At 36.4% G+C, this 14,671-nt stretch overlaps 1 protein-coding gene across 1 annotated transcript in view; it reads left to right on the forward strand.

Annotated features, from left to right (window-relative positions):
- Positions 1-11,952: 11,952 nt before the first annotated feature.
- The window catches only part of LOC149141314 (protein THYLAKOID ASSEMBLY 8-like, chloroplastic), a 63,898-nt gene continuing 61,179 nt past the window's right edge, over positions 11,953-14,671 (forward strand). Inside the window, exon 1 of the mRNA XM_089447305.1 lies at positions 11,953-12,658. Within this exon, the coding sequence (XP_089303431.1) occupies positions 12,224-12,658 (435 nt within the window). The 5' untranslated portion in view covers positions 11,953-12,223. The remainder of the gene's footprint in view (positions 12,659-14,671) is intronic.

Genomic DNA, 14,671 nt, shown 5'->3' on the forward strand with positions numbered 1-14,671 from the left:
TTCAACTAACATCAAACCAAAGCAACCGCTCTACCAAATATAACCCTTGCAATTTATAGAGCTTTCGACATGCGCTTACCACTGAAGGCGTGCATGACACACTTCATCATTACCTTTGTTGCACGAGTGAGGATAACAAGGCCCCCATCGTGTTGTTGTTGCCATTAATTATCACTCCCATCAAGGAAAAATAAATAAATTGTTATATCAGTCCCTTCCATCAATTAAAAAAAATTATTACGCCTAGAGACACTCTCCAATCGAGTATGGTAGAGATGTTGTAATGTAATGTTTAACATTTTGATGAAGTCAAATTAGATAAAAAAAAATAAAAAATAAATGTAATGTAAACATTTAATTCAAAATAATCATCAAAACAAAATAAAATAAAAATGGCCCATGGCATTGAGAACCCATGATACTGACCCATGGTATTCATGTGGAATATAACTTATCTAAAAGGGAAATTAAACCTACCTAGACCTATCTTAACTCCGGATATCCCAAGCCTCTAGAGGGATCAAATCCCTTTTCACTCTAAAAGAGGTTTGCATATCAAGAAATTTGATCCCACTTGACACTTGGTAGATCCAAAGTTAAGATAGATATAGAATGGTATATATATATATATATATATATATATTTCAAAACTATAACAAAATTAATTAATTTAAAATAAATTTGAGTATTCTAAACAAATAAAAATATAATACAAAATGAGAAATTTTGCGTCACAAAAACTACTTTCATAGAGATGCTCTCTCCCAACCACTAAACTAAGTGATAATGAAATATCCATCTTGTCCCATACCTAAGAAAAAAAAGTTATTTAAATTAATTTGATGTCTTACACATATATTCCACCAAACTAATTTGAATAGATTAAATAGTTTGCCAAACTAATTTGAATAGATTAAACATTCTCAATGACTTAAATATCACCAATTTGAATAGATTAAACATTCTCAATGACTTAAATATCACCAATTTGAATGGATGATGAACCATACTAATGATTCGAAACGTGTCAACAAAACTCTTATAAGGTGCTTTTCACCAAATTTTTTCTTATTATTATCCCTACCGCAAGGGAGTGGATGTTGTAATGGGTTTTTGGTCAAACCCATATTAGTTTGAGTTTGACCAAAAAAATTTGCAAAAATATCTATAGTCTAACATTACACATTGAAATATATCATTTTTAAAAAATAATTTAATTTATTTATGTTCAATTTGATTGGCTATCAAATTGAACATGTTATTGCCCTTTGCCTCTATTAATGTGCCCATTACCTCTATTAATTAACCAGAAGTAGATAGATCACATCAAAGGTGTAGGATGAGCATTTATGATACAATTTGTTTTGGGAAGGCAATAAAATAAAATTATTGCTAATGAGTATAATCATTTTATATTCCTATTTATAAAAATGACTAATGATCGATATAATCTAATAAAAATATATATTAAGTGTTGGGGGTTTTCACAGTGCATTATATTAGATATCAATTTTTGGGATTCAACTACGTTAAGTAAGTCATTCATTTATGACCATTTCCATGAGAAGTAGTCGTAACTGACTAATTTCTCATGATTTTTTAATAGTCCACTTAGCAGTCATTGCATTGGGTGAAGTCATTCATCTATGACCATTTCCATAAGAGGTAGTCATAACTGACTAATTTCTCGTGACTTTTGAAAAGTCCACTTAACACTCATTGCATCGGGTGATGCTTACAGGGGTGAAGAAGTGGGATTGAAACTAGTGAAATGAATAAAATAATACTGAGAAGGGGGGGGGGTGAATCAGTATTAACAACTTAACAATATTTCATTTCCATAAACAGTTTTGTATACGCTATTTCTGTTAATGCAACTTGCATATATACGCACCTGTGTTGAGAGCAACCAACGTATACCTTGTAAACTTACTATTTAGTCAGTTGATCTTTAATATGTGTATCAGAACCATATAAGCAGTAACATGTATAGTAAAAACAGAGCAGACAATCACACACAAGAACACAGGATATAAGGTGGAAACCCAATGTGGGTGAAAACCACCTGCTGCAATTTGTCTCTATCTTATTTCAATAAGAAACTTCTTTTTACAATATTTTTGTACTGGTGCAGTCTTATACCAGTACATGAGCTTTTACTTGTAGAAGGCTACAACCTTCTCTCGTTCTCCAGCTTCTCCTAGAAGGGAGCTACAACCCCCTTAGCTCTTGTACTAGCTGATGTACTAGTACGTAGGTGCTAACCTACAGAAGGCTACAACCTTCTCTTTTCTTCTAGGGAACACATTTCATAAATTTTCAGACCGGATCCATCAATAACATCAATCAAACATCAAATATATCTACATCAATCAATCTCCTTTGCACCAACCAAAATTGAATCATATAATCACTTTTCTGAAAGTTGTAACCAGAACACAGTAACAGTAACCAAAACCTAGAACACTGCAACAACAAACAGAAGTAGCTAAAACATATTTTATGAGACGTACGCTACTTCAATGTGTCGAACTTGCATTCATATGATGTTATCTGAAGGCAGACCTGTGTATACGCCGTTTTGAAATGCCAAACCAGCGTGTATACATGCCTTTGCTATACTGAACCTGCGTACAGATTTGTAAAAGATGATTTAACCTTTACAACTATTCAGACATCAGTTATACCTAGATCATCATATTTATAGATTACAACATGCGCCAATAAAAGATCAAAACCACACAAAGATACTTCTCTTCAAGCCTAAAGATATTGACCCATCAATAGAACTTTATCCTTCTTCAAGCGCTCAGGTTCCTCCTTGATTCAGATCCAACATAACCCAATGACCAATAGTCTAGAGCTTGCTCTTCATTAGATATTCAATGCTTGAGTGCATTTGCCTAATGATTTCCTTCTCCTTTTATAGTCTTAGGCCTTACTCAATACCATGGTCCAAAACCACTTAGAAGTAATACCTAGGACCAAATACCTGGGGTCAACACTTTGGTCAAGATACCTTGGATCAATACCACGGGTCAAAATACCACGGACCAAAACCAAGTTTTCCAACATGTACGCGCTTTTCCTTGCGTGAAAGTGCGTGTATACGCATACGCGCCTTTTGGTCTGCTAGCCTGCGTGTATACGCGGCTTGGTCAAGGGGAACCTGTGTATACTTCTTTTTCTTTCATTCTGTGAGCCTGAATTGTGATCTGTCATCTGAGTGAGTTGCCATCAAGGACAACACCTGTGTCATAGCGCCAAACCTGTGTTGTAATGCCAACAATCTCCCCCTTTGGACTTGGCGACAACCCCAAGTCATTCTCCCCCTTTGACATAAAGGGCAAAGGGTTGTGCTCCCCCTGAGTACATGTTGAATTCTATGATATGCTAAAGTGTGTTGATCATGCTCCCCCTGACTGTAAGCAAGGTCTGCAAAAAGATGTTCTACAAGAAGAACATGACTCTATACATCATAAATGACCTTCCTGTCACCAAAGACTCATACATACATTGATCTCCCAACCAAGTGGGGATATACCAAGATTGACTCATCCATCCAACCAAGTGGGGATATACCAAAAGTTTATACATGATAAAACAAGAACATTACATCATCCATCCCAGGCATAGTGGGGAAACAAAATAGGTCATTACATGACCTTGATAATAAAAGATATACATGACATAGAGACAAGATATCTAAAATCAACAACTATCATCAGCAGCATCTGTCAATCACCATCCAGACCAGCAACCATGATCTCCCTCTGTGCTTGAATAAAAAACAACTGTGAAATTGTACCAAGATCTTCTAAGATAATGCCAACAATGCATTATTAGAAGTATATGCTCCCCCTGAACCTGTGCCAGATGATCACTGTCAGACCCATATCAGACTCTTTTCATCCTGAGTCTAGCCCACTGATATTCTTCAAACCAACATATACGCAGCTGTATCTACAGCAACCGGCGTATGTACGTGGATACGCTTCATGAAACTCACGTACAACCATTGTTCTCTGAAACAGATAAGTGTCAACAACAAGATGATGCATCAACTACTCCCAGCTTCTATCTGAGGTATTCAAATGTCTCTCTGGGCAGTGGTTTGGTGAATATATCAGCAACCTGTTCCTTGGAGGGAACATACTCCAATTTGCCCTTTTGTTCAAGTACTTGTTCCCGGAGAAAATGATATTTGATAGGTACGTGCTTGGTCTTGGAATGCATGACTAGATTCTTTGAAATACTGATTGCACTTGTATTTTCACATAAAATGGAGATGGGTGGAGTACATGTGATCTGAATGTCTTGCAATGTTTGCATCATCCAAAGGAGTTGTGTGCAACAAGATACAGCAGCCACATATTTTGCTTTAGCTGTAGATAATGCAATTGAACTTTGTTTCTTGCTAAACCAAGACACCAATCTGGAACCCATATAGAATGCCCCACCACTAGTGCTTTTTCTGTCATCCACGCTTCCTGCCCAATCTGCATTTGTATATGCATGAAGTGTGAGATCTGTATCTCTGGGATACCATAAACCAAAGTTTTGTGTCCCTTGAAGATATTTAAAAATCCTTTTGATTGCTTGAAGGTGTGCTTCCTTTGGATTTGCTTGGAATCTTCCAACTATTCCCACTGCATGCATGATGTCTGGTCGGGTACCTGTTAGATAGAGCAAACTACCAATCATGGATTTGTAGGTTGGTTGATGTACTGCTGCTGATTCATCATTTGCGCTAAGGCTGCATCCTATTACCATAGGAGTACATACTGGTTTAGAATCTTCCATTCCATATTTCTTCAAGATCTGCTTGAGGTACTTGGTTTGTGATAGAAAAATGCCATCTTTATTTTGTTGAACTTGTAAACCAAGAAAATATGTGAGCTCACCAAGAAGGGACATTTCAAATTCTTTTTGCATTACCAAAGCAAAGTTTTGACTCATGGCTTCTTCATTACTCCCAAAAATGATATCATCAACATACACAACAAGTATTAGCAATTTATCATTGTCAATTTTTATATATAGATTTCTATCAGCTGATCCTTTTGAAAAACCTTGTTGATGAAGGTATTTGTCAAGATGATAATACCAGGCCCTTGGAGCTTGTTTTAGACCATAGAGAGCCTTTCTGAGTCTACATATAAGTTTTGGATAATTTCCAAGGATGAATCCGTCTGGTTGCTCAATATATACTTCTTCTTCTAGGTCTCCATTAAGAAAGGCAGATTTCACATCCATTTGATACACTTTGAACTTTTGAAAGTTAGAAAGAGCAAGGAACATTATTAGGGCTTCAAGTCTAGCGACAGGTGCAAAAGTTTCTTCAAAGTCTATACCTTCTTGTTAAGCATACCCTTTACAAACAATTCTGGCCTTGTTTCTAATAACTTCTCCATTTTCATTCAGCTTGTTTTTGAATATCCATTTGGTTCCTATGACATTCTTATCATGAGGTCTAGGAACTAATTCCTAAGTATTATTCTTTTCAATTTGCTCAAGCTCTTCATTCATGGCCTTGACCCAACATTCATCTTTGCATGCTTCATGTACATTTTACGGTTCGATGGAAGAAAGCAATGCTAGATAGCATGAAGTTTCTGTAATAGTTATTCTTGTCTGCACACCTGCCTCTTTTTGTCCCAAAATTTGAGACTTTGGATGATTTTTCTGAACATATCTGGGTGGAGTCTTTTCTTCTGCCGTTATCTGCTCTTATGGTGCTTCATTGGTTTCTTCTTCTTCAGCATTAGTCTGATTTGATGTGGAAGGATAATCCTCATCATCTTCCCACTCTTTAGTTTTTACCTGCTTTGGATTTTCGCCTGCTTCATCAACCACAACATCAATACTTTCAACAATTTTTCCTGGTCTTTTATTATAACACTTGTATCCTTTACTTCAGGAAGAGTAACCAAGGAGAATGCCTTCATCTGCTCTAGGTTCAAACATGCCAAGTTTTTCATCAATTCTTTTGATGTAACATTTGCTTCCAAAAACTTTGAAGTATTTTACAGTAGGAGTCTTACCATACCAAAGTTCATGAGGAGTTTGAGTGCCGTTTACCTGAACATTCGTTTTGTTGAGAATAGTGACGGCAACAAATGCAGCTTCACCCCAAAAGGTTGTAGGAGTTTCAAACTCATCTAGCATAGCACGAGCCATTTGTTGAACAGTTCTGTTCATCCTTTCTACCACTCCATTTTGTTGAGGAGTCCTTGCGGTAGAGAATTCTCTTCTTATTCCATGTTCTTCACAGAAGTCGAAGAATTCATCCGAGGTAAATTCTCCTCCTCGATCGAACCTGAGGCATTTGATTTTGCGATTTGATTCGTTTTCAACCAAAGCTTTGAATGCTTTGAACTTTTCAAATGATTCATCTTTATGCTTTAAAAGTCATATCCAACACATTCTGGAAAAGTCGTCAATGAACAATATAAAGTATTCTTCTCCACAAGGTGACTTTTTCCTTGATGGACCACATAAATCAGTATGGACAAGTTCAAGTGGCTTACTAGCTGATCCTTCCTTCTTAGGGAAATGTGTTCTGGTTTGCTTACCAAATTGACATGATTTGCATATTGTATTTTCTAGAATTCTGATGTCAGGAAGATCGCGAATAGCCTGGAATTTGCATGCTTTCCTTATCTGAGGGAAGCTTAGATGCCCCAATCTTCTGTGCCATAGCCAGTGTTCATCATTTTTGCTTAGATAGCATTGTTGCTGTCCTCCCTTGAGTATGTATAAATTATTTGGAGTTCTTATGCCTTTGATAATTGTTTCTCCTGTATCAAGCTCACGAACAACACATCCATTTGATCGAAATACTACTTCATTTCCTTGATCACACATTTGACTAACACTCAACAGATTATGCTTTAAACCATCAACATACATAACATTCCTAGCTTTGACCTTTTCTTTTAAGAGAACAGAGCCTTTACCTTTTATGACTGCAGGGGTGTCATTTCCAAATGAGACCTTCCTCTCCTTTACTAAGGCACTATATGACTAAAGTTTTTCTTTATCACTTGTCATGTGTTTTGAGCATCCACTGTCGTTGTACCATTTATTTTCTTGTCCTTTTGCATATAAGGCTATACCACATCTTTCAGTTTGCAGTTCTTTCTTTTTCCATGTTTTGGGACCCAATGAAGCTTGCTCCTTCTGAGATGTTTGCCGAAATTTACTTCTGCATTCAGAGTATTCATGACCGAAGTTGTTACAGATAGAGCATTCTATTTCATTTTTAAGAGCATAAAAGTTATTGTAGGTCCTTTTCATGATCCTAGTCACATTCCTTTGATTTCGTACTTCTCTAATCATGATGGTCTTGTAAGCAACACATTGAGTAGCTTTGTGTCCAAAGTTATGACATGAAAAACATTGGCCATTAAAGAAATTCTTGCGATTATCGAATCTACTGACCTGATGATTGTAGTTTCCATTGACATTCATTCTTGAAGCAAATTGAGATTGATTTACCTGTGGTTGGTTATAGCTTCTGTTCATCCTTGAAGTAGATTGAACTTGATTTACCTGGTGATCTGCTTTAAGCCTCTGCTGACAATTGTCAACTTGTTCATTTCTCCTTGCTGCATCAAGATAGCTTTTGGAGGTTGATGGCTTTTGTGCTTGAGATGGTTCTTCAGTATATCCAAGACCTGTCTTTATCAGAGGAGAACGCTGCACTTTGATAATTTCATCTAAAGTTTCTAATCCTTTAGCAAACTTAAGATTGAGAGCTTTTGTTTTCTCAATTTCTTTTCTTAGACCCACAATTTCACATTCTAACTTTTCATTGTGTTTTTCCCTTTCAGCAAGTTGGAATGTAAGAGTATCTATAATCATACTCTTTTCTTCTAAACAGATTTTAAGTTTAGAAATTTCTTCATAGAGACCATCTTCATCTAAAGCATCCAAGAAATCATCATCTTCAAAAGCCATCAGAAGTCTATAATCATTACTATTTTCATCTTCATCACTATTTGATAAACCATCACTATCTTCATGCGTATAGTAGCTCTTCTTATTTACACTTTGTTTTCTATTCCATTTTGCTGATTCCTTACCTTTATCAAGCTTATCTTTGTGAGGACATTTGGCAGCATAATGACCTACTCTTCCACAAGCAAAACATTTGAAAGGTAGTTTACCTCTGAATCTTCCAGAACCCCGTTGAAGGTTCTTGACAAAGTTTGATTCTTCCTCTCCTTCTAACGTATGTCCTGACTCATTGAGTTCTCCTTTTCCTGAAGCTTTGAATGCTGCTTCTCTCATATTTGATGGACCCCCTTTTCTCATTTCGAAAGCAGTTAGGATCCCGTGTAGCTGTGACATAGTAATACTCTGAAGATCCTGCTTTTCTTCTATGACAGAAACTTTTGATTCAAACTTAGAAGACAAGGATCTTAGAACCTTTTCAACTAAAGTAACTTCTTTTATCTCTCCACCCAAGTTTTTCATGCGATTAACAATCTCAAATATACGTAAGAAATAATTAGCTACACTTTCATCATTGTGCATTTTGAGAGTTTCATATTGAATTCTGAGAGATTGTAGTTTTGCATGTTTTCCCGGATCGTCTCCTTCATAGCTTAGAATGATCTTGTCCCATATTTCTTTGGCGGATTTGAGCTGCATAACCTTGATGAATTTTGATTGTGACAATAGAGTATTGACAGCCTTTGCATTTGTTTCATACTGCTTTTTACCTGCCGTATCTGTAGGGGTTGCTGATGGAAATGTGTATCCTCCTTCCACGATATCCCAAACTTCTGTTCCAAGAGATTGAAGATAGGCTGTGGTTCTTACCTTCCAATAGACAAAGTTTATCCCATCAAAGATTGGTGGCCTGATGGATGCCTCTCTTTAGTAGTTGCTCATGATGATAGATCTTCCTTCAAGCGATCAAGCTTCTTCTGAAGGACCTGCTCTGATACCAATTGTTGGAAATAATATTGAGAGGGGGGGGTGAATCAGTATTAGCAACTTAACAATATTTCATTTCCATAAACAGATTTGTATACGCTACTTCTGTTAATGCAACTTGCATATATACGCAACTGTGTTTAGAGCAACCAACGTATACCTTGTAAACTTATTATTTAGTCAGTTGATCTTTAATCTGTGTATCAGAACCATATAAGCAGTAACATGTATAGTAAAAACAGAGCAGACAATCACACACAAGAACACAAGATATAAGGTGGAAACCCAATGTGGGTGAAAACCACCTGCTGCAATTTGTCTCTATCTTCTTTTAATAAGAAACTTCTTTTTACAATATTTTTGTACTGGTGCAGTCTTATATCAGTATGCAGGCTTCTACCTGCAGAAGGCTACAACCTTCTCTCGTTCTCCAGCTTCTCCTGGAAGGGAGCTACAACCCCCTTAGCTCTTGTACTAGTTGATGTACTAGTACGTAGGTGCTGACCTACAGAAGGCTACAACCTTCTCTTTTCTTCCAGGGAACACGTTTCATAAATTTTCAGATTGGATCCATTAATAACATCAATCAAACATCAAATATATCTGCATCAATCAATCTCCTTTGCACCAACCAAAACTGAATCAAACAATCACTTTTATGAAAGTTGTAACCAGAACATAGTAACAGTAACCAGAACCCACAACACTGCAACAACAAACAGAAGTAGCTAAAACATATTTTATGAGACGTACACAACTTCAATGTGTCAAACTTGCGTTCACACCCTGTTATCTGAAGGCAGACCTGTGTATACGCCGTTTTGAAATGCCGAACCAGCGTGTATACGCGCCTTTGCTATACTGAACCTGCGTACAAATCTGTAAAAGATGATTTGACCTTTACAACTATTCAGACATCAGTTATACCTAGATCACCAGATTTACAGATTACGACGTGCGCTAATAAAAGATCAAAACCACACAAAGATACTTCTCTTCAAGCCTAAAGATCTTGACCCATCAATAGAACTTTATCCTTCTTCAAGCGCTCAGGTTCCTCCTTGATTCAGATCCAGCATAACCCAATGACCAGTAGTCTAGATCTTGCTCTTCATTAGATATTCAATGCTTGAGTGCATTTGCCTAATGATTTCCTTCTCCTTTTATAGTCTTAGGCCTTACTCAATACCATGGTCCAAAACCACTTAGAAGTAATACCTAGGACCAAATACTTGGGGTCAACACTTCGGTCAAGATACCTTGGATCAATACCACGGGTCAAAATACTAGGGACCAAATACCACAGACCAAAACCAAGTTTTTCAACATGTACGCGCTTTTCCTTGCATGAAAGTGCGTGTATACACATACACGCCTTTTGGTCTGCTAGCCCGCGTGTATATGCGACTTAGTCAAGGGGAACCTGCGTATACTTCTTTTTATTTCATTTTGTGAGCCTGAACTGTGATCTATCATCTGAGTGAGTTGCCATTAAGGACAACACATGTGTCATAGCGCCAAACCTGTGTCATAATGCCAACATCACATAGTGTCAATCATCACTTCCGGGGCTTGCACCCGGTAACCAGGACTTCCCGAGAGGTCACCCATCCCAGATTACCTTTGGCTCAAGTGCGCTTAACTGTGGAGTTTTCCGCATAGTCAAGCCCACTTAGCTTGCTACCCCATTTGCAAAGCCTTAGCAAGTATTGTGCCTCATGAACCATTCAAGTAGAGTTCCCTTCACTCTTTTGAATTAAGTATTGGGGGTTTTCGCAGTGAATTATATTAGATATCATTTTTTGGGATTCAATTGCATTAAGTAAGTCATTCATCCGGGATGGGTGACCTCCCGGGAAATGGTCATAGATGAATGACTTACTTAATGCAGTTGAATCCCAAAAAATGATATATAATATAATGCACTGCGAAAACCCCTTAATACTTAATTCAAAAGAGTGAAGGGAACTCTACTTGAATGGTTCATGAGGCACAATACTTGCTAAGGTTTTGCAAATGGGGTAGCAAGTTAAGTAGGCTTCACTATGGGGAAAACTCCACAGTTAAGTGTGCTTGAGCTAGAGGTGATCTGGGATGGGTGACCTCCCGGGAAGTCCTGGTTACCGGGTGCAAGCCTTGGAAGTGATGATTGATGCTATGTGATTCATTTCACTAGTTTCAATCCCACTTCTTCACCCCTGTGAGCATCACCCGATGCAATGAATGTAAAGTGGACTATTCAAAAATCATGAGAAATTAGTCATGCAATGAATGCTAAGTGAACTATTCAAAAATCATGAGAAATTAGTTAGTTACGACTACCTCTCATGGAAATGGTCATAGATGAATGACTTACTTAACACAGTTGAATTCCAAAAACTGATATCTAAAAATATATATTATTTAAAATTACATATATAATTTAAAATCACATATATAATTTAAAAAGATTTATTAATAGCATGTGAGAGATATATTTTTATTTTTACATTATATTTTTAAGGAGTAGAGGTCACTTAGTTTTTCTGAGAACTTAACCATATATGATATATTTTATACTATTAATGAATAAATGATATTCAAAATAATAAGATGTTTGTAATATGAATAAATATAAAATTTCCCATATTCACAAACCAATGTATAATAGAAATTTATGATAGGACCTTTATACCTAAATCTAATAATAAAATTTTCATAAAACCATATCCACAAACCATAAAAAACCAAATGTAGACTATTAATAATTATTTTTATGTTACAATATAAATAATATTAATTTACAAAATTTAATAATACATTTAATTACAATTTAAAATTAATTTAATTATAACACTTTAAAATTTCAAATCTTTATATTTTATGATTTTTTATTTTAATTTAACTATATTTAAACTAAACCATAAACCATAAAACTAGATACAATAAAGATTTCACCAAAAATATCCTTCATCTTCACAGCAGAAAAACCATGGATACATCAAACATATTCAATATTACACACTTATACCATACCCACCAAGTGTGACCCTATACCCTCTTCCACCCATTAATACCCATTAATAGTCAAACATCCTTATCTCAGACATGCGGGTGTTACCCCACTCCCTGCTCTAACCAGTGAGCAGAACGTTATGATAAACCCCTGCCCCCTGAAAGCAACATAAATTCCCTGAGAAACAAAAATACTCGGTATAGTCAGGGTTTAAGCGAAGGTGTTAAATCATGGTACATCTTTATCATGGGGTATGAAGTTCAGCTTGTTCCTGGATAACCCATGGCCTACGCGGCGATCTCCAAAGGCAGATTCAACCTCAGAAGGCCCTCCTTACTCAATTTCTTCACCCCTGCCTTGTGTCACGGACACCCAAGGTCAAATGCAGATGGGGTTTTGGAATTCCTCAATCGAAGACAGTATTGGGCTGCAAAACCCGATCAGAACAGTGTGTTGTGGAATGCGGCAGTGACAAAATGGTGTTTGAACACGGGCAGGGCGATGTCGGACGGGAGGCCAAGAGGGTCTTTATGGAGGAGCAGAAAATTAATAGGAAAGGAGGCATTATTTGTCATTCAGGAGATCAAAAGAATAAAAAATGATCCAACGCGCTTGGGGAACTTTATGAAAGTCCACGTCTCCAGGCTGCTGAAAAGTGATCTTGTTGCAGTTCTTACCGAGCTCGAAAGACAGGGGGAGGTTTTTTTAACGCTCAAGGTAAAGTCACCTCTGTTTTAGGCCACTAAATTCAGAATTTCTCCATTTCACACTCTCTTTTCTCACTATTTTCTCTCAATGGTAAGGCCAAATAAATACATTTCACTAAATCCTCCTTATTCCGATGAATGACACTTAATCATTAATTCATAGTGTGTTTATTTCCCATTATACTATTTTAACGGGAATACCATGATCATTATGGAGGTCAATATCTCTGTATTTTTTTGTAACAGAGTACGCATTTCCAAATTAGAATCGTATTCTGTAAACGATGTTGTTTCTTATATGGTCCGAGTCGTCTAGAACTTCCTCTTCTCAGGTTCTAAAACCAAACAAAACACGAGAACTTCAAGCACTAGTGTCTTTATTTATTTATAAACTCCATTTGATGTTTCTTTTCAATTTCAACCCCAGTAACTTTATTTGCATTTCTAGGCGCTCTGAAAACTTTCTGCTTATTTTATAGCCCCAGACATTGTTACGAGGCAAGATAAATCTATTGGAAGCGTTGACATTTTCATTGCAGTGTCAACCATCATTAATTGGGATTGATACTCATTATGCACATACAGTGAATCAACCCTAATCTCTGCAATGCTTGCCATTGATTGACCAACAGACTGATCAAACACTCGGGTTCTTTAGGTATATTATTTATTTTTAAAATGGGTTCTGTGCACTGCATATTTTGTAAAGCTTATTAGGATCAATTGAGGCTATTATCAAGGTATCTCAAAAGCTGATATTGGAGAGAAGCAATGTTGTGTTGAAAGAGCAGGAAATTTTTTGAAATTGTTAAAATTTTCAATGAACCACAGTACTACTTTTGTCCCAGAACCAACTTGGATATTCAGGAAAGTAGTTTACCGGGAATTTTCTTCCAATCAAAGAGGAATGCATTCACTTGTTTCTAGGTCTAGAGTAATATTTGATTAAAAAAATAGATAGAAAAAACAGAGAAAAACATGTTTTAGGATTCATATGTTTGAACTGCAATAGATCCTACTGAAACTTTCTTCACTCTCATTTTATTTAATATTTACATCAGGAGCTTCAATAGCCACAAACCCCCGAACACAAGTTCTAAATTAAAAGTGAATATTACCATAGTTGATCTAATATATCACAGTGAATATGATGAGTATTATCTTGTATGGATTGTGTTTTCAGATAATTCTTTCTATTTTCTTAAAGAGATTAGTAATGCATTAATGTTATGCTTGTGGCTTGCAATGAGCTGCTACTAGTGACATTGTATTAGAGCGTACTATTGAAAGGCAGCCCATGAGTGACCAACGCACCTCGATCTGATTAAGATTCTAAAGGGTTGCAATTGCACGAAATTTGATGGAGTTGCAAAGGACAACCTTGGAAAACTAGGGGAGGTAGAATAGTGGATGGATGAATTAGTATAGTAATATCTTTATGCAACTGGAATTGGGCAGGCAATTAACTATGGGGAAAAATTAGTAGCTATATTTGGATGGAAATCTATGCAATGCAGAATCAAATTTGGCAATTAGGTTACACAATAGAGGGTGTTAAAGAAAAATTGCGCATGTGGGATTTCTTGGAATAAAGTAAAACCAGGCCAATAAATTTTATGAGATTTAGTTATTCATGTAAGAAGAATCTTGGATAATTGGATTGCCTAATAGGTAAACAAGAGAGCTAATCTTATACTATCATAGGTAAGAATAGTCATCTTTCAAGATGGGGTGAAGGATAACGATTATATGGAGGCATAATCCTAAAAACAAAAATTTCTTATCAAGGGATGGGATGGGATGTAAGTGCATTCAAGCAACTAATCAACACTACTATCATACTATAGGGCGTTGAGTTGATGGTATGATAAGTTAAAAAGAATAACTAAAAGATGTGTCTTTGACAATAAAAAAGGTATGCTTTTATCCATCGACACCATGGGGAGGATGCTTTGTGCATGAAGTTATATTCCCAAGGTTCAAGATGAGCATGGGAGAGATTGGGTATTTATAGAATAGATTC

The sequence above is a fragment of the Pinus tabuliformis genome, chromosome X (genome assembly GCF_031772625.1).
Source record: "Pinus tabuliformis cultivar Carrire ecotype Pingquan chromosome X, CPIR1, whole genome shotgun sequence".
NCBI classification, from domain to species: domain Eukaryota; kingdom Viridiplantae; phylum Streptophyta; class Pinopsida; order Pinales; family Pinaceae; genus Pinus; species Pinus tabuliformis.